Genomic DNA, 22,065 nt, shown 5'->3' on the forward strand with positions numbered 1-22,065 from the left:
TATATATATATATATATTACACTAAATATGACATTGCTATGTTTTGTAGTCAAAATTAATTTAGAGATACTCGTATTTACTCTTTGTTCCTTCTTGCATTTCCATGTTTCTATGCAAGATTATTTTTATTCTGCCTTTAGTTATTTCCCTTGGTGTAAGTCTGCAGAAATGCATTTTCTCAGTTTTGATAGTGTGAAACATCTTTATTTTGCCTTTACTTTTGAAGAATATGTTCACTGAATATAGAATTTTAAGTTGGCAGTATTTTCTTATAATACTTTTTAAATGTCACTGCATCACCTTTTGGCTCCCAATGTTTTGATTGAGAAATTAGCTTTCAGTTTTATTATTGCTCTTTTGATGCTTATTCTTTTTTCTCTAGGTACTTCTAATATTTTTACTTTGTCTTTAGTTTTCAGCTTTTACTATAATTTCACTAAGTATTTTGGCTTTGTATTTATTTGGTGTTGTAGTGAATGCTTCCTGAATTTCTAGCTTGATGTCTCCATCAATTTGAAAAATTCTGCCATTAACTCCTAAAATATTGCATTTTTCCTACGTGCTTTCTTCTGCCTCTCTGTGACTTCAATTATATAATTAGCCCTTTTGGTTGTGTCCTACACATGTCTATACAATCCATCTCTTTTGTTCTTTGTGCTTTGGTCAGAATATTTTTTACTGACCTATCTTCCAGTTCACTAATCCATTTTTCAGATATGTGTAATCTGCTGTTAAGTCTCTTACCCTTTTCTTGGTTGTCTTTCTGACAAATATTTTACCTGTTTCACTTGTTGACTAACAATAAACATGAATCACTGCAGATATTATACTTGTCCTCACAAAAGCAAATTAAACTTAAATGAGTTAATTTTGCTATCATTAGCAATATTAACAAGTACAGGAGTTGATCCATTATGACCTAAATGAACGACTACATTTTATTTAAAAGAAATAGATCATTTTACAAAGGATATACAAAAACTGCTGCAATCTAGGTTACATTTTCTGTGTTTAACATAGCCCATGTTTCATACTGGCTTCATGTTAAAAGAATATTTTAAAAAGATACTTACTCTCTCTCCTTTTCTGTCAGCTTGTCATTGATATTATCTTTGATTGTTGATCTAGATCCCTTATGAATTATAGGATATCTGAGGGGCACTTGCAGGAAAAAGGAAATCATGGAGACCAAATGTGCAGTGTAACCAAGGGCAACAGCAATGCTTCCATCATCTTTTGCTGTTAAATTCAAAAGCAGAGGAAAAGAAAACAACTGTTTACCTTACAAATGTAGCTATGAAATCATAATAAATCAATTTCAAAAGATTGTATTAAGAAACAACCTGTAAATAAAATATGAATCTTATCTAAATTATATAGTTTATAATTATATTAATAATTTTAAACTCATAATTATACACTTATATTATAAACTTGGAATTTTATACAAAACCAAGCACATTAACAAAACTTGAAATTTCGTCTACTATATTTAAAACTATTTCCCAATAATTGATGTGATGAGATTAACATTTGATATATATCTCAAGAAAGAATTCTTAGTGCACTCAAATGTTCACTGCTTTCTTTCCTAGTGCTTTTTAAAGGAAGAAATAATATATGAGTCTATTATACAATGTGAAAATTAGTTTCAGAGATTTAGACAACGCATTATATAAGCATTGCACATTTTATTCATTAACAACTTACAAATAATATAGTTGTATTGTACTACTGTACGGCATTATTAATTTTAAGGTGATGCAAAATAGCATAATGCATTCTTATGGAGTATGTTCTCAATAGTCATAAAGATAATGTTGCATAAATAAGTTTATGAGTTTGAGATACAATAAGGGGGGAGAAAATGTTTTAAACAGTAAAAGCAAAAAGTCAAAACCCACACTATTAATATACGTCTTATTCATGAAATTGAGGTGGAAGCACCTGTTGAAAAAAAATACATGTATCCTACAGTCAAACATAAGCAATTATATTTTAAGAAATCATAGATAATTACATTTTTAAATCACCATCCACATTTCTGCTACTACCTACCAAGTGATAACCATTCAGGTACTCAAAACTGAGAGTGAAGTTTTAAGCTTGCCCCAGCAGGAAGGAAAAAGTAACTGCTTGGTATATGGTATTCCCAAAATACTTTAAAAAGTCCACACACATGCTAAGAGATTCAGCACATAATCTGGAATACCTTTAACTAGAAAAAGACTGAAACAATTGAGATAAGCTTGGTTTGAGTATTTTTTGATTTCTAAGCGTAACTTTAACTTCAATTATTAGTAACATTTTTCATATTCTTCTTTTAAATTTATTCTTAGCTACTATAAAAATAGGTAACTTTTATTATATACTTTTCTTCTGCCAGGAATTGACAATAGTACTTTATTTATGATAGTCATTCGTCCATCAACAATTGCTAAACTGGGCACCTTTTACATGCTATTTCATTCATTTTACAGATAAAGAAATTAAGGCTCAAAGAAGTTAAGGAACCTGTCCAAAGTAATACAGCTAGTATATAGGTTGACCTGACACCAATGCCTCCGACCTTTCGGAATTCTACCATACTGTCTCAGAACCTTACTGTCGAATAGATAACAATTTTTTAACTTGGAAGTCTAGAACATACCAAGTATACAAAACTCATCCATCACCTTAGTTTCTTCACTCTTTTCTAGTAATGCTAAAGAAAAGATAAAAAGCATGTGAGTCCTCAGTGACTTGCATAGTGTTGGACAGAGAATGGGCTTCTATTCTAATGCTTGATGTTCTCTTAAATCAAATCGATGAAAATAATCAAACAGCATTCATTTCAACTGACAGTACTGAGTCATGCCCTAACTGACCAGAATCCTAATTATTTTTAGAGACCTTGTTCTCTTGCCCCACTCCCACCCAAGTACCTAGAGTACTACGACACTTCTGTTGAAATCTGTATACCACACTACCTTAGAGACTAAAATTACATTATACTTTAAATTCATCATGTTATAATTTAATCATCATATAATATTAGAGCTAGAAGAAACCTCAAAAATCACTGAGTCTGATGATATCAATTTAGAGATGAGAAAAATGAGAACTAGGTGATATAACTGACTTTGGTCAAAGCTATATAGGGAGAAAACCATGAGTGATGGAATAAGAGGGAGGATTGTGTTTACACCCTGGTCCCAAAAATATCTATTGTGGGAGTCACAGCTGAATGGTGAGTCCATCAGAGGTCAATGAATTCTGCCTCCTGCGTTCTGTAAAGATCAGGGCTTATCAAATTTAAAATATCCTAAGGACTTAGTCTTTAAGAGCCTTCTTTTGAAGGGAGAGAAGAGGACTTACAGTAATGAAGAATAATAGCACATTAAGTTCCGACTTTACTACATGTGCTTCACACTAAGCTTTCCTTTCCTAAATGATCTGATAGGAAAGGATTTGAAAACTTCCAGAAAGCAATAGAAAGCCTCTTAATTAGTCTTCCAAATAGGTCAAATGCAAACTCTGAATTTTTTTTTTTTTTTTAAACAAACTATCCAATGCTAAACACTCAAGCATCTAAATTTTTTCCATATTACGAAAGGGGTAATACTAAAAAATTATATTTGCATATTTTGAGACTATACCCACATATTTATGAAAAGAACAAAAATTGGTCTTTTACCATCACCTCTTTTCAATGATCGAAACAATTTTGCTTAAATTTAATGATAATATTTCTAAGAAGCCTACACATGCAAATCAAAAACCAAAAAGAAATAGCAAAAACTGGAAACTAGCTAATATTGGAATTCAGTTTTGATTCCAGTTATTTACACTCACCATCATTTCCACCACAAGACTCCCCTTCCCACCTATTAAAAACCCTCGGTTGTTTCCCATTCCAGGCCACAGCGCTCAGTCACAGCCTCACTGTTCAACACTGTGGTGTTGGATTTCCAATATTGAAGCTTTATATTAAAAAGCATTTTAAAAGGACCACGGGTGAGGCATTACAGGGCCCAAGGGTATTTCAATACCCTCAAAAGGAAAACCACCTCCTGGTAGGGAAGTCACTTTCATCACCCCAAGACCACTGAAACTCCAGTGGGAAAATGTGAGCTCATGTGGTTAATTATGGCTATTGCTGGCCACGAAACCTCAGATGTCACATTCTGTTGCCAATCACTTTAGCTAAAAAACCAAAAGGTTTAAGGTTTCCAGCATTCCAAGATCTAACAGACTTTTTACCTGCCAAAGCCAAAACCTGCGTCTCTGGGGTGTGCTTTTCCAGTAAGCATTAATGACGTCCCTAACACCTAATGCAGAGCAGAGGTTTGTGTTCCTTATGCTGCTCTAGGGGTTAGAAAGGTCACAGCACAGGACAGTTTTGTCAGTGAGAAGAAGTTGGAGGAGGAGTGGAAGGCTTCAGAGAGGAACAGGAATAAACTGTAAGACTCAGGTATGTGAAAAAGATCCTTATTAGAAAATTGTTTTAAGGGACTTAAAACAAAACAGAAATCTGCAGTTTCCTCATAATAAATACAGAGGGTGCCAAAAAAATGTATACACATTTTAAGAAAGGAAAAAGCTATTAAAATTGTAATACTCAATGTATACCGATAACAAAAGATGAACACAAGTCATGTTTGACTTCTGCAGTTACAAGAGGTCTCAAAGTGGTTACCATCAGCAGCCAGACACTTCTGATTACAGCGACCACTGCTCGAGCAATGTTGACCAAAGTGTCCACTTGTGTACATGTTTTTGCACCCCCGGTATTACTGATTTGTTTTTTTAAATGATGCTTGTTACTCTGGGCTGCAGCTTTTGTGTAATTTTTTTGATAATAAATTCCACAAACACACAATGGCCATGACAATATTATAAATTAATATTATAAATGTCCTCTGACTTACATGTTGGACAAACTAGTAATATTCAAACGTATCCAAGTACAATAAGTGATCTAAAAGCTCTTACCATCCTGCCTTCCCAATCACTGAGGCAGCTGATTTGTTAAGGAACCAAGCACCCACTGATCCAGACAGGACAAAATATTTAAGACTCTAATCACTGCCACAGCATCTATGGAATCATTCCATGTTCTCAATGAGACACTGTTTGACATATGGACTCTCCTTTCCAAGAAATCATGCCTGCATAAAGGGACACAGACACAGAAGGAAATCTGGATCTCATTACCACAAAAGGCGCTGGTGTTATGGATTACTTAAAAACACACACAAACATTTTTTTTTTTTTTTTAAATGAGAAATGTCTCTGTCAATGGAACTCAAATGAATCCCCTTCACCGGACAACTTGCTCCCGTTGTATCCAGGTCTCTTCGACTTACTCTATTAGAAACTTACCCATTCAGAAAAGCACAATAAATGTTTGGCCACTATGGAGAAGTTTCCAAAACAGTATCAACCCATGCAATGTAAAGTCTATCCCAGCAAAGTTTTATGAATATCAGAATAACCAGTTTGGAGTTCCTTCACTAGAGTCTCACCGAGAATGCCGCTGCTACAGAACACTAAAAAGTTGGCACAAGTTTGGAAGAGGTTATTATTCAAAACAAGGAAGAAAACTCTATCATGTCAGGAATACTATGGACCTTAAAATCAGGCTGACCGGGGTGACTTTCGCTCTGCCACTGGCTGGTATGAGTCTGAAAAGTTAACTAATCTCTCCAAGCCTCAATTTTCCTGTCTTTAAAAAAAGTATTTCCCTCACAGAAGGAATTTATCCTTATAGCTGTAAGAATTAAATAAATAAGAGCATCATGCATGATACTTTGTGTTACCATATTTCTACTCACCCAACCTAAAATGTCCTCCTACCCTTCTTTCCACAGGGGAATACTATTTTATTTTTTAAGACACCTCAGCCATCATCTTCACTAAAAAGATTTTTCTGATCCCCTCCTGATAGAACTGATTACTCTCACTTCTTTGAGTCCCATGTACCCAGTAAAAACTTCTAAGCGCTTGACACAGAGTATGAATCCATCCAATATTTCTTGATTTAGCTTGATTACAAGCTGGATGGCCTGAGCTGGACTGAAATCTCCCTGAGGCAGGATCAATGCCTTAATCATGTCTGTCCACTCTCAGCATCTGGCACAGATGACACACAGGACACTCCGTAAATTTAGTACATGGAAGTGCCGCGCAGAATGCTAACATAAGATTTAAGTCCAATACTACCGTATGTGCTTCTTAAAATTTCTGATTCCTAGGAGGCATGGGGAGTGAGGAGGGCCTTAGAGTAAAATGAAACACTTATTTCATTTTATCTCCCATTTCATTTTTCATCAAGTGCACCAAAAAGCTAAACTAATTTTTTTAAAGTGTAGGAAGAATTTATTCAGCTTGTTGGGCATACACAAGGCGTAAATAACTAATAAAAGCTATGAAAAACCAGGAAACAAAGAAACTCAAAGAAAACAAAAATAGAATCAAGAAACATCCCAAAGTGGATTAAAGGGACAGTTTACCACACTGATATCCCTGTTTCCCTTATTGCTTTCCTTCAAATCATTCTGCATTTAGCGGCCAGAGTGACTTTTAAAAACCTAAATCAGCTCATATCCTCCTCCTTCTCAGGGGTTTCCCATGCCACTGAGAATAAAATATAAACTCCTTACAGAGGCCTCAGGCTTTGGCTGACGTCGCTCATACCTCATCCTGTATAACTCTTCCTCTTGCTCAGTCTGCTCCAGCCACACAGGTCTGGTCTGGTCTTTCCTGTCCTTTCTTCCTTCCCTGCTTCTTTCCTTCCTCTCCCTTGCAACTACTTTCAGTTACATTTATTTGAGCACCTTCTATATGAAAAGCATTTTCAAATGTTATCTCATTCAATTATCATTGGAGATATATTGGAGATATAGATATTAGCTCAGTTCACAGGTGAAGAAATTAAGCTCATTCATGATTGTCCAAAATACAGATCTTTTCTCCCATAACCCCCCCAACCCCCCACTCTGAGTTTTTTCAGAGATATAAAGCCTATTCCTCCATCCTAACCTTTGTACTTGCTGGCCTCTCATCTAGGAATGCTTCTTCCCCAGCTGTAGCATAGTTTGTTCCTTTCAGCCTTCAAATTTTCTGTTAAATGTTTCTCCTCAGTGAGTTCTTCTCTGACTGCTTTAGGTAAAGTTAGTTCCCCTATTGTCTATGAGAGCATATTCCTTTATTAAATACTAAATACTTATTCTCTCGTTTATTGGCTGTGTCCCTCAATAGGCTGTACATGCTCCATGAAAGGAGAGCACATACTTGGTTTTTCCATCGTCATATCCTCAAAACTCAGCTCAGTGCTTGGGGTCAATTAGTATTTTTTTTCAGTGAATGAATATTCTGTATCCCAGGAACCTGGAATAGGGCTCAAGGTATTGGTAGCTTTGTTAAATTAATGAATGAGGAAAAAGATGTGTCATGGCTTCAAGACACCATAACTTTGCCTAAAATTAACACTGAAGCACATTTGTCTGACTTCACAGAGACTGGAAGGACACTGGACAATGAAAACCAGACAGATCCCAACTACATCATTACCTACTTTTGTGGTCTCAAGCAAGTCACTAAATAGCTCATTTACACATTGTAAAATGAGATTATACCACCTTCTTTATGGGTTTCCTGTTTGTTTTTGTGAGGATAAGGGAAAATGTCATGCTTTTAAAGATACAATCTTCCCAATAGTCAATGTAAAACAGGTAGTATATGAATTAATGTTCATACTACCAATTAGGAAATTAACTCAAAGAGTAAATGGCTTGCTCCAAATGGTTTCCAGAAAGGGAACCAGGAATTGAATACAGGTTTTCCCATTCCTGTTTTATCACTCTTCTTTTATCATGTCCCAACTACTTATTGTAAGGGTTGTTTTAAAGGCCAAAGGAGGTAATAAATTAAAATAGTCTTAAATGTTAAAGGACCGTAAGTAACAACATTTCCTTTACAGGGAAATGGGAGAAAGTCCCAATGAAAATTGGTAACACTCTCTTCTAGAATAACTTTTTCACAAATAGAAAATATGCTAACTTTGAAAATAAGGTATGAAGCTATGAAACAGGCCTCAAAGCATTGTTAGATTAGGGGGGAAAAACCACTTTGTTAACAATAAAAAAATATATATTTTATTGCCAAATAAAATAAGTTTTTTTTTTCCTTTGGCATACTGGTAAAGAGATGAGGAAAATTAAAATATTTTAAAATATAACAATTACTATGACTCATAGTCCATAATATCTTCAATACAATTTATTTGTTGTTTAAAGAGAATAAAAATGACAGAACAACAAGTTTAATCTGTGGTAGTAGGACTGTCACAAAATCAAATTTTCAAGTACTTGCACAGATATGATTTCCTAAATAACAAAAGAACAGATTAATATTTGTTGTTCTTCTGCTCTCAACCACACACAAATTTTTCACAAAAATCAAACCAAAAGGACAGGGAGATTATTAGTATTCTTAAGAACCATACTATCTCATTTTCTTAGAGTCCTTTTAAAACTATTTTCTTTTAAATTTCAAATACACGGCTCAATAATTTTTATTCCATGATTAGAACAAATACTCTCCTAAGTCTCCCATCAGGGAACCTGACTCTATATACTCACATTTGAGAAAGGACAGAAGGCCTGAAAAACCTGGAGAAAGTGTTCAACAACCAAAATTTCAAGATATCTCTTTTTCCCTGCAACTTACCCATATATTATGTATAGCAAATCTTTAGAAGTAAAAAAGAAATGAAATACCTTGGAAGTCCTCAGAATTGGGCAACTTGACACCACATACAAAGTAATCCTTATGCTCATTCTGTGAATATAACCAAAGAATGAAATTAACTCTTGCTATGTATAAAGCAAAGAAACTCTAAGTCAAATCTCAAAGACTTCAGCAGGTCAACGTTAATTCAAAGACCATAAAGTTAACTCAAAGACAATACTGCCCTAGATTCAAACTATTATCATAATTTTTGAAGCTGGATGATGAGTCCATGATGATTCATTATACTACTATCTCTACATTTTTACATACTTGACATTTTCTATAATATGAACATGTAAAACATCATGTCTAAGCAAAAAGTCATGTAAAATTTTTATTATAAAAATATCCTTTGACAAATTCATAGCTATAAATGAAAACATTTTAATAGAATTAACAAGATTCTGTGAGCAACCTAACATCCTATTAGCTTTCCTCTCAGAAAATTATTCTCTTAAATGTCTTTTCATAAAAAAAAACAACAACAAACAAACCTATCAAATTTAGCAGATTTGGTTCTCTAAATAAGAATCTAATCAGGCTCATTAAAGTTTTACTTTTTAAAATTTATTCTAAGAAACTAGATTTTAAAACTTAGCATCCTGACAGTCGCCCTAGAAACATCTTAAGTAATACTAATAAATATAAATTAGCTCCAGAAAAAATACTAAACAAAATGGAGACAAGCAATCTACCAAACACAGAGTTCGAGACACTAGTTGCTCAATGAACTCAGGGAGAATGTCAGAAAAGAGTTAGAAAACATAAAAATGGAGATAGAAAACATTAAAAAGAACCAGTCAGAAATGAAGAATAATTGAAATAAAGAATACATTAGAGGGAATCAACAGTAGATTAGATGAAGCAGAGGACTGAATCCGTGATTTAGAAGTTAAGATAGCAGAAAACACCCAATCAGAACAGCAAAAAGAAAAACGAAAGCAAAAATAATGAGAACAGTCTAAGGGGCCTCTGGGACAACATCAAGTGTACCAACATTTGCATTATAGGAGTACCAGAAGGAGAAGAGAGAGAACAAAGAATTGAAAACCTATTTGAAAAAATGATGGAAAAATTCCCTAACCTGGTGAAGGAAATAGACACACAAGCCCATGCAGCACAGTCCCAAATAAGAGGAACCCAAAGAAGCCCACACCAAGACACATAATTAAAATGCCAAAGGTTAAAGACAAAAAGAGAATCTTAAAAGTAGCAAGAGGGCCGGCCCGGTGGCTCAGGCAGTTAGAGCTCCATGCTCCTAACTCCGAGAGCTGCCGGTTCGATTCCCACATGGGCCAGTGGGCTCTCAACCACAAGGTTGCCAGTTCAATTTGTCGAGTCCCACAAGGGATGCTGGGCAGCGCCCCCTGCAATTAATATTGAACACGGCACCTTCAGCTGAGCTGCGGCTGAGCTTCAGGATGGCTCAGTTGGTTGGAGCGTGTCCTCTTGCCGGTTTCACTCCCGCAAGGGATGGTGGGCTGCGCCCCCTGCAACTAGCAACTGGCAACTGGACCTGGAGCTGAGCTGCGCCCTCCACAACTAAGACTGAAAGGACAACAACTTGAAGCTGAACGGCACCCTCCACAACTAATATTGAAAGGACAACAACTTGACTTGGAAAAAAAAGACCTGGAAATACACACTGTTCCCCAATAAAGTCCTGTTCCCCTTCCCCAATAAAATAAAAAATAAAAATAAAAATAAAAAATAAATAAAAAAATTTAAAAAGTAGCGAGAGAAAAGCAGATATTTACAAGGGAGCTCCCATAAAGCTGTCAACTGATTTCTCAACAGATACTTTGCAGGTCAGAAGGGATTGGCAAGAAATATTCAAAGTGATGAAAAGCAAGGACATACGACCAAGATTACTCTACCCAGCAAAGCTTTCATTAGAATTGAAGGACAGATAAAGAGCTTCCTAGACAAGAAAAAGCTAAAGGAGTTTATCACCACCAAACCAGTATTACAAGAAATGTTAGAGGGACTTCTTTAAGAAGATTAAAAATATGAATAATAAAATGGTAATAACTATATATCTATTAACAAGATAGTGTGGCTGAATGGATAAAAGAAACAAGATCCTTATATATTCTGCCTACAAGAGACTCACTTCAGATCGAAAGACACAGACTAAAAGTAAAGTGTTAGAAAAAGATATTTCAGGAAAATGGAAATGGAAAAAATCTGAGGTAGCAATACTTATACTAGACAAAATAGGCTTTAAAACAAAGGCTATAACAAGAGACAAAGAAGGACCCAGTAGTCCCACTTCTGGGTATTTATCCAAAGAAACCCAAAATACCACTTCAAAGGGACATGTGCACCTATATGTTCATTGCAACATTATTTACAATAGCCAAGATATGGAGGCAACCTGTGGGTCCATCAATAGCTAAATGGATAAAGAAGAGGTGGTACATATATATAATGGAATATTACTCTGGCATAAAAAAGAATGAAATCTTGCCGTCTGCAACAACATTGATAGACCTAGAGGGTATTTTGCTGAGTGAAGTTAAGTCAGATAAAGACGAATGACATGTGATTTCACTTATATGTGGAATCTAAAGAACAAAATATCAAACAAAACAAAACAAAACTCATAGATACTGAGAACATTTTGATGGTTGCCAGCTGGGAGGGGGTTAGGGGGGTTGGGTGAAAAGGAGGAAGGGATTAAGAAGTACACATTGGTAGTTACAAAATAGTCATGGGATATAAAGTATAGCATAAGGAATATAGTCTATAATATTGTAATAACTATGTATGGTGTCAGATGGGTACTAGATTTATCAAGGTGATCACATCGTAAGTTATATAAATGTTTAATGAACTATGTTGTACACTTGAAACTAATATAATATTGTATGTCAACTACGATTGAAAAAAATGAAAAAAGCAGAGAGAAGAAAAAAGATATATGCATTAAAAATAAATATTAGCTCCTGAATGAATCATGACAGAGTATACATTTAAGAGCAGAGTAATAAGATCTTTCTTTCAGAAGAAATTTCAAACAGAAATCATCTTAAAAGAAAAAATACAAATATTTTTTCAGAAAATTTGAAACTTACCAAATCAATAGGATAAATGTAGGAAAGCTCAGATAGTAATTGCCTGCAACGAATTGTCAACTGAGCATTAGTCTTCAGGAAGAGTTCTCTAATGAGGGAAGGAAAAAAGTACATTTGTTTAAAAAAAAAAATACGCTTACATGTTTTCTAACATTTACTTCTACATACCTGATGCAGAAAAAGTTTACATACACTATCTGCAGTAGGCCACAGAAACTTAGAAGTAGAGGTAAGAATAATAGCTAATGTAAGTCCTGATCTAGCTCTAAATACTATCAATCAAGCTCACTATATACATACTGAGGCCTGTTGTGTGTGTCCAGCATCATGCTAAGAGATGTAAAGGGTACAAATCATCATTGACCTACTATTATTATATGCCAGGAGCTTTACAAATGGCTTTATTTAATTATTACAACAATGCTATTAGGTTGCATTTTACAAACAAGGAAACAAGATTTAAAGAGGACTAGTAAGCAAACCAACATCTCATTTAACATGAGGCCAGTTTGATTTCAGGAAATATCCATATGATACTTCCTCAAAGAAGTATTTTATGTTTTACTCACAACTACACATTATAACTACCTCAAAAAATAACCTGCTGCCATGTTAGAAAAATAATGTAAGAAAAAGAACAAACAAGCAAGAAGCTGTGGCATGAGATGATGCCGTTCTTACCTTGAACTACTAAAGAAACATAACCAACAGATAAAATAGACATAGAACAAATTACCTGCTCAACTATGTTAACAATGCTAGACAAAAAGGAATTTAGAAGAAGTTATAGATCAAAGGAGAGTGTAAAAGTAGTAGCATAATATAAGCAGCTCTGAAGACTTAAAGGGATTTAGTTCTGCTTTCCCAGTAAGCTGGACAAAGAGTAACTTCCCAGAGCCTTGTTTCCCTATCTGCAAATTGAGAAGATTTGACTAGATGAAATCCAAGGTTCTTTCCAGTTCCAACATACTTGAATCCTCTATTGCTATGTGTTTTGAAGAAAAATGCAGGACGAGATGACTTTCCAGAAAAAAAAAAAAAAATGGATAAAGATGAGCAAAACAACAGAAGAGGCAACAAATTAAGCATGTGCTGGAAAAACATAAAGACAAAAACATTTGTTAAATAAAAGTTGTGGAGTGACTGAAATTAGCTACAGTTGTATAGAACCAATTTACTGAAGGTTACCATATTGTGTGTAAAATGTGTACTTTTTTGCACATATTTGTGAGGGAAAAATAAGGATGTGCCTTGTACATGGGTAGTGCTTCTTCCGTTATCTATATAAATGTTTTTAACTCTTTTATTTATGCTTATGAGTTAAAAGTGTAACTTTAGAAATCAATAACGATATCTGTATGCAAAATAATACCCTGGAATATGATCATTGGTTTAGTTGAACTTAGGAAGAACTTGCAATGATGAAGAGTTCTTGGCCTTCTATGATGCGTAAATATCGTAAATTTGCTACAGGTACATAAAATTTCTTATACCTTGTATCTGTTCTTGTGTTTTGTAATTATGTGTTACATAAAATTTCTTGTACCATAATATGTTAAAAAAATAAATGCTAAAATTCCTTTATAATAAAAAAACAAGTACTTAAATGTACACAAATAAAAATTTGAATTAAAAAATTAAAACGAAAGATTTTTTTCCCCTGAAAGTTTGGGCCAAAAACGTGGGTGCGCATTATACCCTGGAGCGCATTATAGCAAAATACGGTATTTGAAAGTTAAGCAAAAACAATCACCATGGGCTCTTAAGAAGAGAAAAATATTGTAAAAATAGTGTTTTAAGGAGGGGTGTGATAGCAACATGTAGGATGAATTGGAAAGATGGAGAGTCTGATGTTAGAGGATAATCTAGGAGCTGTTGAGGTAATCCAAATGAGCTAACACTAAACAGGAATAAATCTAAAGAAATTACTGAAGAAAAAAACTATAAGCTACACTACATGTAAAAGACAGGAAAAAGAGAAGATTCAAACATGAAATCATGGTACTGCGGTCTTCAAAACCAGAACAGTGTTCACATTTCACGTTTCTGATTATGACTATATACTAGGAGCTCTAGTAACTGCCTCTAGCACAGTATATGACACATAGTAGGTGCTTAATATTTGTTGAATAAATGAATGTGGCACTGAGGTGTGTAGAGTATAAATTAATAACAGCAGTTTTTAAAGAACCCTATGTTTCCAAATCCTATCCTCAAAGGAAACTTGACACAAAAATTATTCTCAGGGTTGCATTTACCTTTTTGCAGTACACTCCTTCCTCAATTCACTTAGGGATTCCTTCTGGAGTTGAAGCTTGAGGTGCTCAGTTGAAAATGCACTTCCTAGAGAGAGATGGAAGGAGACAATTCCAGATGTAACAGGGTAGATAAAACTGCTCAATCACAACCAAACAGGCAGAGCCCAGTCCCCTGACTGTGAGAGGGAAATAACAGGAGTTAAAAGGCAAAGTGAGTTGGGTATACAGGTCTTCCGGGGGCCGGGGGTGAGGGGGGGGGGGGTAACTAGAATAAATTTCCCTATTGGTTCAGTTTTTACCAAAGTCCAGCCTCTAGCAGGAGTCAAAGAATAGAGTCTAAGATTCTCTGCCTATAGATTTCTGGATTGCAGATAAAGAAACCCTGAAAAGATTTCAAAATTCAGACTTCATTTTTTTAAAAAGTTGCTATGGGCGCTGGGTATTAATGATGATTCACTAAAGGTTCATCAGTTTTAACAACTGTACCCCTCAGATGGGGGGTGTTGGTAATGGGGAGGCTGTGCACATATGAGGATGGGGGGATACATGGGAATTCTCTGTACCTTCCGCTCAATTTTGTTATGAGCCTAAAACTGCTCTAAAAAATAAAGCGTATTGCTTTTTAAAAGTGGTTAATTTCTTTTCAACCACAGATGCTATGTAACAACATTACTAAAAGTATAAGAAGTAGAGAAGGAAAAATTACCTGCATTTTGACTACTATAATATAGTTCATAAACATAAGTAGTTTTTTATGAACTTTCATCTTATTCATAAGTATAGTTTTAGTTACAATCACAGTGTGTAGGAAATGTATATTCTGATTTTTCCATATTATGTCACAAGCATTTTTACATGTTGACAGTCTAAGTTATAATGTTTAATGGCTATGTAAAATCCAACTCCATGGATGTGAATTATATGAAAATTCAACTCTACATTCTAACTGATACCCCACACCTCAATCCCATTACAGGACATGTAATTTCCTTTAAGTGTTTACTTTAGCACTGCAGTGACTAATATTTGTGCTTATATGCCTGATTTTTTAATATTTATACCAACTTTTGAAACCTCCATTTCCATTTATGTGATCATAAAATCCTTTTATATCTTCCTATTGTAAGAAAATGGGAGTATCTAACATTCTTGACAATCCAGGCCTGATAATTCCAGATACTGAAACACAGAGAAAGAGTCTTAGATCCTGACACACTGAGTTCAGGATCTTACAAAGGAGTTGTTTCATGAACTGTGGTCCAATAGAAAATGGTGCTCTAAACTCTTTTACACATCTCTGATAGTCAGGAATGAGAAGTAGGTTAAGTGATCAAAACATTTTGTACCTTAACATTAAATTCCCCAACCGAAGTAATTTTATCAACATATTTCAAACTCTTCTCTACTCTTTTCTCTCAGCTGTACTTAAATGACTAATAAGTTGGTAACTCTGCCACCAAAACAGAACTTAGATTCAATATAATTCCTCCCCAAATCTTCACCCTTAATGATTTCAGAAGACATTTAGGTTGACAACCTCTACGTCTCATAGCATGTACTTTTACCAAAATGCACATGAATTCTTCCATCACTACACAAATTTGCAATGTTACTCTTCATCCCAGATAAATAAGGCTGCCTCAACTTTAACACTCCTGGTGACACCAAACAGGAATAAGACAGATCTGGGCTTCAAAATGCAAATATATGTACCCTCCTCAGCTGTTTTGTTTCCTTTTGTTTTGTTTTTAATTGGGGAATATTGAAGTACAATGTGTTTTTCCAGGGCCCATCAGCTCCAAGTCGTTGTCCTTCAATCTAGTTGCAGAGGGCACAGCTCAGCTCCAAGTCCAGTCACTGTTTTCAATCTTAGTTGCAGGGGGCGCAGCCCACCATCCCATGTGGGAATTGAACCGGCAACCTTGTTGTTAAGAGCTCGTGCTCTAACCAACTGAGCCATCCGCGGCCCCTCTAGCAGCTCAGCAGTGGCTCGTTTTCAATCTAGTTGTGGAGGGCGCAGCTCACTGGCCCATGTGGGAACTGAACCAGCAACCCTGTTGTTAAGAGCTTGTGCTCTAACCAACTAAGCCATCTGGCCGCCCCTACCCTCCTCAGTTTTGAAGACTCCCTAGAACATATTACATGACCAAAAGAGAAAAAACCCTTGTAAAGTGAAGAAAGGAAAATTAAAATTTAAAAATATATTACCCAGCTAACATTGAAGGTAAAATGTTAACAACAGGTAAATCTGGGTGAAGAATATAGGTGATCTCTGTATTCTTATTGTTGTAAATTTTCTAAAACTTCAAGATGATTTCAAAATAAAAAGTAAAATAGATCCAAACCCAAAAAGAGGTCACCTGAGAGGCTATGGTTTTCTAGACTTTAACAAAACTATGGCTTTATAATGCACATGGCACCATTTCTCCAAAACATATCAGGTTCATTTTTCTGGCAAAAGGTAATACATCTCATTGGTTACAGGGTGTGCTTCGGAACAAACTGAGTTTGGTTTAGTTAGGCTCAGATAGAGAGAAACTAAGTATCTGAAAATACTTCAGAAAACTCAACCTAAATTCAAAAAGTCACATCATCAGGAGTAATACTGCTGAGGATATGACGTGCTCAGTCTCTTTAGATGTTGTTCACGGTATGTATTACCAGTCTAAATACTACATAACTGGTGTGGTGTCCTTCTAAGGGTAACACATACAGAAGTAATGATGTCCATCTTTAAGACCATGCATATGTCCTGCTTCTCATCTAAATTTCTACCCAGATTTAACACTGATGGGTGTCTTCTGCTTGAACCAATCTTTATATGATGGTTGCAAAATAACAACATTCCAGCTCCATATTTATTAGTTAGCACTCAGCATTCTTCTCTAAGCAAGAGCCCTCCCTTCTCCATTAGCTATCTATTATCAATACAGAATCATGGATTGTTTTATTTTTCAATGATTTATAATTCATTACTGTATATGAATATTCTGGTGGTCAAGTCGTCCCAGATTTGGCCAGTGGGATTATCTTCAGCCTTGCTTCAGGGTCCTTGTGACCTTGTGACATGCTACCATTGTGTTATTCAAAATATTATTTAATTGTCATTTTAATTTTTGTAGGATCTGTAATGATGTCCCCTCTCTCATTCCTGATGTTGGTAATTTGTACTTTCTCTCTTTTTATATGGTCAGTCTGGCTAGAGGCTTATCAATTCTATTTTGCTTTTCAAAGAACAACTTTTGATTTCTCTACTCTTTTTTTTGTTTGCAATTTCACTGATTTTTGCCTGCAATTATTTCCTTCCTTCTGCTTCTTTTGGGTTTAGTTTGCTCTTCCTTTCTAGTTGTTAAGGTACAAGGTTAAATTATTGATTGAAGACCTTTCTTCTTTTCTAATATAAGCATGCATCAAATACTATAAATTTCCCTCTAAACTTGCATTTCTTCAAATGTTGATATTATATTTTCATTCAGTTAAAAAATATTTTACAATTTTCCTTGTTATTTCTTCTTTGACCCATTGTTTATATGTATGTATGTGTGTATATGTTGTACAATTTCCAAATATTTGGAATTTTCCACACATCTTTCTGTTAGTGACTTCTAGTTTTTATCCGTTTTGGTGAGAGACCATACTTTGCATTATTCTGATTCTTTTGTATTTGTTTATTTTATTATACCAAATATGACCTAGCTGAATATTCCATGTATATTTGAAAAAAATGTACATTTTGCTGGTGTTCAGTGGAGCAGTCTACTGTCAATTGGGTCAAATCAGTGGACAGGTTGTTAATTAAAGTCTTCTTTCTGCACTGATTCTCTCTCTACTTCTACTACAAATTACTGAGAAATGAGTATTGTGGTTCCAACTATGACTGTGGATTTGGCTATTTCTCCTTTCAGTTCTATAAGTTTTTGATATATATATGCTCTGTTGTTACATTCATTCACATCTAGAATTTGTTATATCTTTTCTCAACAAGGAAACTGACCTCTTCACCATAATGTAATATCCATCTTTACTGTAGGTAATAATATTCATTGTTCAGAAGTCTACTTTGCCTGATATTAACATAGTCACTCCTACCTTTTGATTAGCATTAGCATGGTACACTTTTTCCATTCTTTTACCTTTAATCTATCTACATCTTTATATTATAAGTGGGTTTCTTATAGGTAGTATTTAGCTGAGACTTTTTAATACAAAATCTGAACAAGCTCTGTTTTTTTAATTTAAATATTTAGACCATTTCCATTTAATATAATTATTGATATGTTTAGATTAGTATCTACCATTTTGCTAGTTGTTTTCTATATGTCCCTTCTATTCTTTGTTCCTTTACCCCTCTTTCTTTATGTTTTTTGGATTAATACTTTTTTGATTCCCTCTTTCTCCATACTGGCTTATTCTTACATACATGTTAAATTTTTTAGTGGTTTCCCCAGAGTTTACAATATATAACTCTAATTAATAAAGTTTACCTTTAAATAATATATCATTTCATGTAGAGTGTAAAAACCTGAAAATAGTGCACTCCTAATTCTTTTCCCCACTCTTCAAATTCTTGATACATTTTATTTTATGTATATTATAAACCCAGAAACCTTGCTATTTTTGCACTACAAAATCAATTGTCTTTTAGAGCAATTAAAAATAAGAAAACAAATGCCTTTATAATATCGTCATCTCAACCATTTCCAGAAATTTCAACTTTTTGTGTAGAGCCATGTTTCTGTCTGGTATCATATTTCTTTTGCTGTAGAACTTCCTTTAATATTTCTTGAAGTGTAGGACTGCTGGTAATGAATTATTTTAGTTTTATCTGAAAGAGTCTCTTTGTGCTTCAGTTTGGGCAATTTTTATGACCTATCTTCAAGTTTAAAGATTCTTTCTTCAGTCATGTTGAATCTACTGATGAGTCTGTCAAAGCATTCTTCATCTCTGTTACTGTGTTTTATTTATAGCATATACATTAGACTGTGTCTTTTACTTTCCATCTCTCAGCTGAAATTTATCATCTCTTCATGCATGTTATCCACCTTTCCACAAAAGCCTGAAGCTCATTAATCATAGTTATTTTAAATTCCCTCTCTGATAGTCCCAACATCTGAGTAATTTCTGAGTCTTTTTCTGTAAATTTCTTCTTTTGACAATGTTTTGTTGTTGATGATGGTGGTGATGGTGGTAGTGATGCTTTTTAGTTTTGTTTTGCTTTTGCTTTTTCTGTCTCAAAAAATTTGTTTGAATGCTGAACATCTTTTGCAGGGCAACAGAGGAAAAAAAGGTATTGCCTCTTCTTCTAATGTTAAATTTGGAAGCTGAGTCAATATAATCAGAAACTGAACTCTATTTGGGTTTTGTTGCTGCCATGGTTACCTTCAGTGTATCACATCCTTCAAATTTCCTCTAACTTTTCCCTTTCGGGGGGCGGGGGGTGGACATGGTTTGCGGGAGGCGTTTTTCAATGACTGTTCTATCCTCAGATTTATGTATTCCCTGTGAACCTGCACCTAAGTAAGGGTGTCTTGCCATGCCCTTGCCTCTCCTCAAGTGGTAAACTACTGTGGCTTGTTATTCTGTGCTTTCCAGCATGAGGAGGAGGGAAGGGAGTTTCTTTGCTGTCCTGGTTGAGCCAGGCATACCTTGTGTCATTGTATATCAAGGCAGGGCTTTCTCAGTAATACTGTCCTTATACAAAGGGTAAGAGGTTTCTAATAGTCCAGGGGCAACACACTCCCAAGGGCAGTGGTTTTTTTTTGTGTTTTTTTTTTCTTTTCCTTCCTCCAGTTACAATAGGTTTTTACCTGTGCCCTGGGGACTACAGTATTTGCAGGCTCATCCCCTAGAGGCTTAATGCTTTTGTTCTTAAGGAAGAAGGGTTATGCCTTTCTTGCAACAGCATCCACTCCCCTCCTCCAGACCTACAATACCAAGGGAAACTTTCTACAATTTTCTGTCCTTTAATTTTTCTTGTGACTATCCAAAGCAGGTCCATGCAGAATAAACTGTGAGCAGGTATGAACTGCCTTATATCTGCTATAGTTTCACAGTATCCCACACTAGGTGATTAGCAATCTGGTAAAAATTGGAGCTGAATTACCTTCTTATACCATCGCCCCAACTTCCTCCCATGCAACTGGTGAATGAGTCCTCATATCCCGCCTCTCCTTGGAGAGGCCTGTCTTTCCTTACATATTAGGCTATTTGGTTGCCTTGCAATCTTAATTCTCTGACAGATTCAAGAAAAGTTATGATTTTGTATTTTATCCAGCCTTCTCTCGTTGTTAGGATGGAAATAAAGCTCCTCCCACCTTTCTACATCCTAAGTGGAGCCTGGAAGTCAAATCTGAGAATATTGAGTTTTTTAAAGCTCTTCTCTCTTCTTAGTCTTTTCTTTTGGGTTAGCTATTCTGTTTGTTCAACTTGGTCTCATTCAAACTGTTTTCCTCAAATGTCTGACGGCCCTTGGTTTTCCCTTCAAACCTATGAATACATGATTAGATTCATTAGTATAATTAGTGTAGGTATCCTTTGACGCTATAAAGATTTGTTTACATAAAAGGCTTCATCCCTGAGTGCCAGCTCAGTATAAGTGGGCAGGTCCTACTGACAAGTGGCTTTCCTTCAGAGTGTGTATGCTGGGAGAAGGGAGTACATTTACTTTAAATCACCACAACTGTCAAATAAAGAGAACTTTACTTTGGGATTGTATTAATTCAGTGTACTTCACTCCTAAGTAGTGCTGCCTTTCATGTTTTCCTCTGGGTTGGTTGTAAAAGTCCATAATCAGCCTCTGCTCCACTTTTTTATGCCAAACACTCATACCATGGGACTTAACCATGTCAAGAATCCACTATGTCTAGAAAGCAGTTGGAGCAAATGTTATAGGAAGTTACTTCAAATTCCTAGAGGAAAGAGAATGGTCCAGTAGGCCCAGCTACCCTAATTATTGCTCCACCATTCTCCTCAATTCCAAGTTGAGGCCTCTGAGAGCTCTACCAGAAACTCCTTCTGCAGCCATTCCCATTTGTGTTCTAGGCTGCAGTTTTTCTATAGTTGATTCATCAGTACAATCCTATCTACTTTGTGTCTTTGAGAAATGCATCAAAAACTTTGCTATTTCGATGGCACTTTCTTTTATTTTCACCATCACCATGGATTTATTCTTTATGCATGTATCCTTACTATCCTATCAATTGGTCACTGAGGGAGAGGGAAAGCAAATGCATGTGCTTGGTTTACAATATTCCAAAATTGCTTTCTGAAATGTTTGGCCCTGCATACACCAATGTTCCACTCTATTAAGTAAGATGGCCCCTCTGTTCAGCAAGAAGTCAAGTCAGGCACTTTAATTTTAATAACCAAATGTCAATGCTGTCTCCTATAAATTTAATAGCTAGAGAATATGAATTTTGCTCCCATCAACAAAACAAAACACAGACTCTTTAGCCTCTCTCTCACCAGACAGTTTGGTCTCAGACTGGCCAATGGCCAGCTCCTGTCAAAATTACAGTTAAAACCAATAAACTGTCATTCTTCTGGGTTTTCCACATCAAGTCACATGACCAAAAAGCAATATACTTCGACTATTTTAGTTTCCCTCCCTGAAGAAATGCCTTTTTTCTACTATGATTTATGATGTTGCCTTTCTCAAGGGTTAATAGATAATTCTTGCTGTAACTTTTACAAAATTGTAATTGACTGTATTTCATTATGATATTTAATATCTAGCACATAAGAAACTGCATGCAAAATTCCTCTCAGGATTTAGTGCCAACAGAAGATTTTCTTCTCCCGAAAGAACTGATAAACTTCCTTATAACAGGCAATGGGAAGCAACTGATACCTTCCATAACTCTACACGATTAGCTTGACAGCTATAAAGGTCAGAGCTAATTTTAGTGCTTAAATTCAATAGGCAGATTCTATGGGAGACAGTATATTGTACTGAG

At 35.2% G+C, this 22,065-nt stretch overlaps 1 protein-coding gene across 1 annotated transcript in view; it reads right to left on the reverse strand.

Moving 5' to 3' along the window:
• UVRAG (UV radiation resistance associated) overlaps positions 1-22,065 on the reverse strand; it is a 275,347-nt gene that overhangs the window by 106,813 nt on the left and 146,469 nt on the right. Inside the window, exons 9-12 of the mRNA XM_019726447.2 lie at positions 14,111-14,195; positions 11,853-11,940; positions 8,763-8,823; positions 1,074-1,239 (exon numbers count right to left, since the gene is read on the reverse strand). Coding sequence (XP_019582006.2) covers positions 1,074-1,239; positions 8,763-8,823; positions 11,853-11,940; positions 14,111-14,195 — 400 coding nt within the window. The remainder of the gene's footprint in view (positions 1-1,073; positions 1,240-8,762; positions 8,824-11,852; positions 11,941-14,110; positions 14,196-22,065) is intronic.

The sequence above is a fragment of the Rhinolophus sinicus genome, linkage group LG06 (genome assembly GCF_036562045.2).
Source record: "Rhinolophus sinicus isolate RSC01 linkage group LG06, ASM3656204v1, whole genome shotgun sequence".
In the NCBI taxonomy this organism is placed as follows: Eukaryota; Metazoa; Chordata; class Mammalia; order Chiroptera; family Rhinolophidae; genus Rhinolophus; species Rhinolophus sinicus.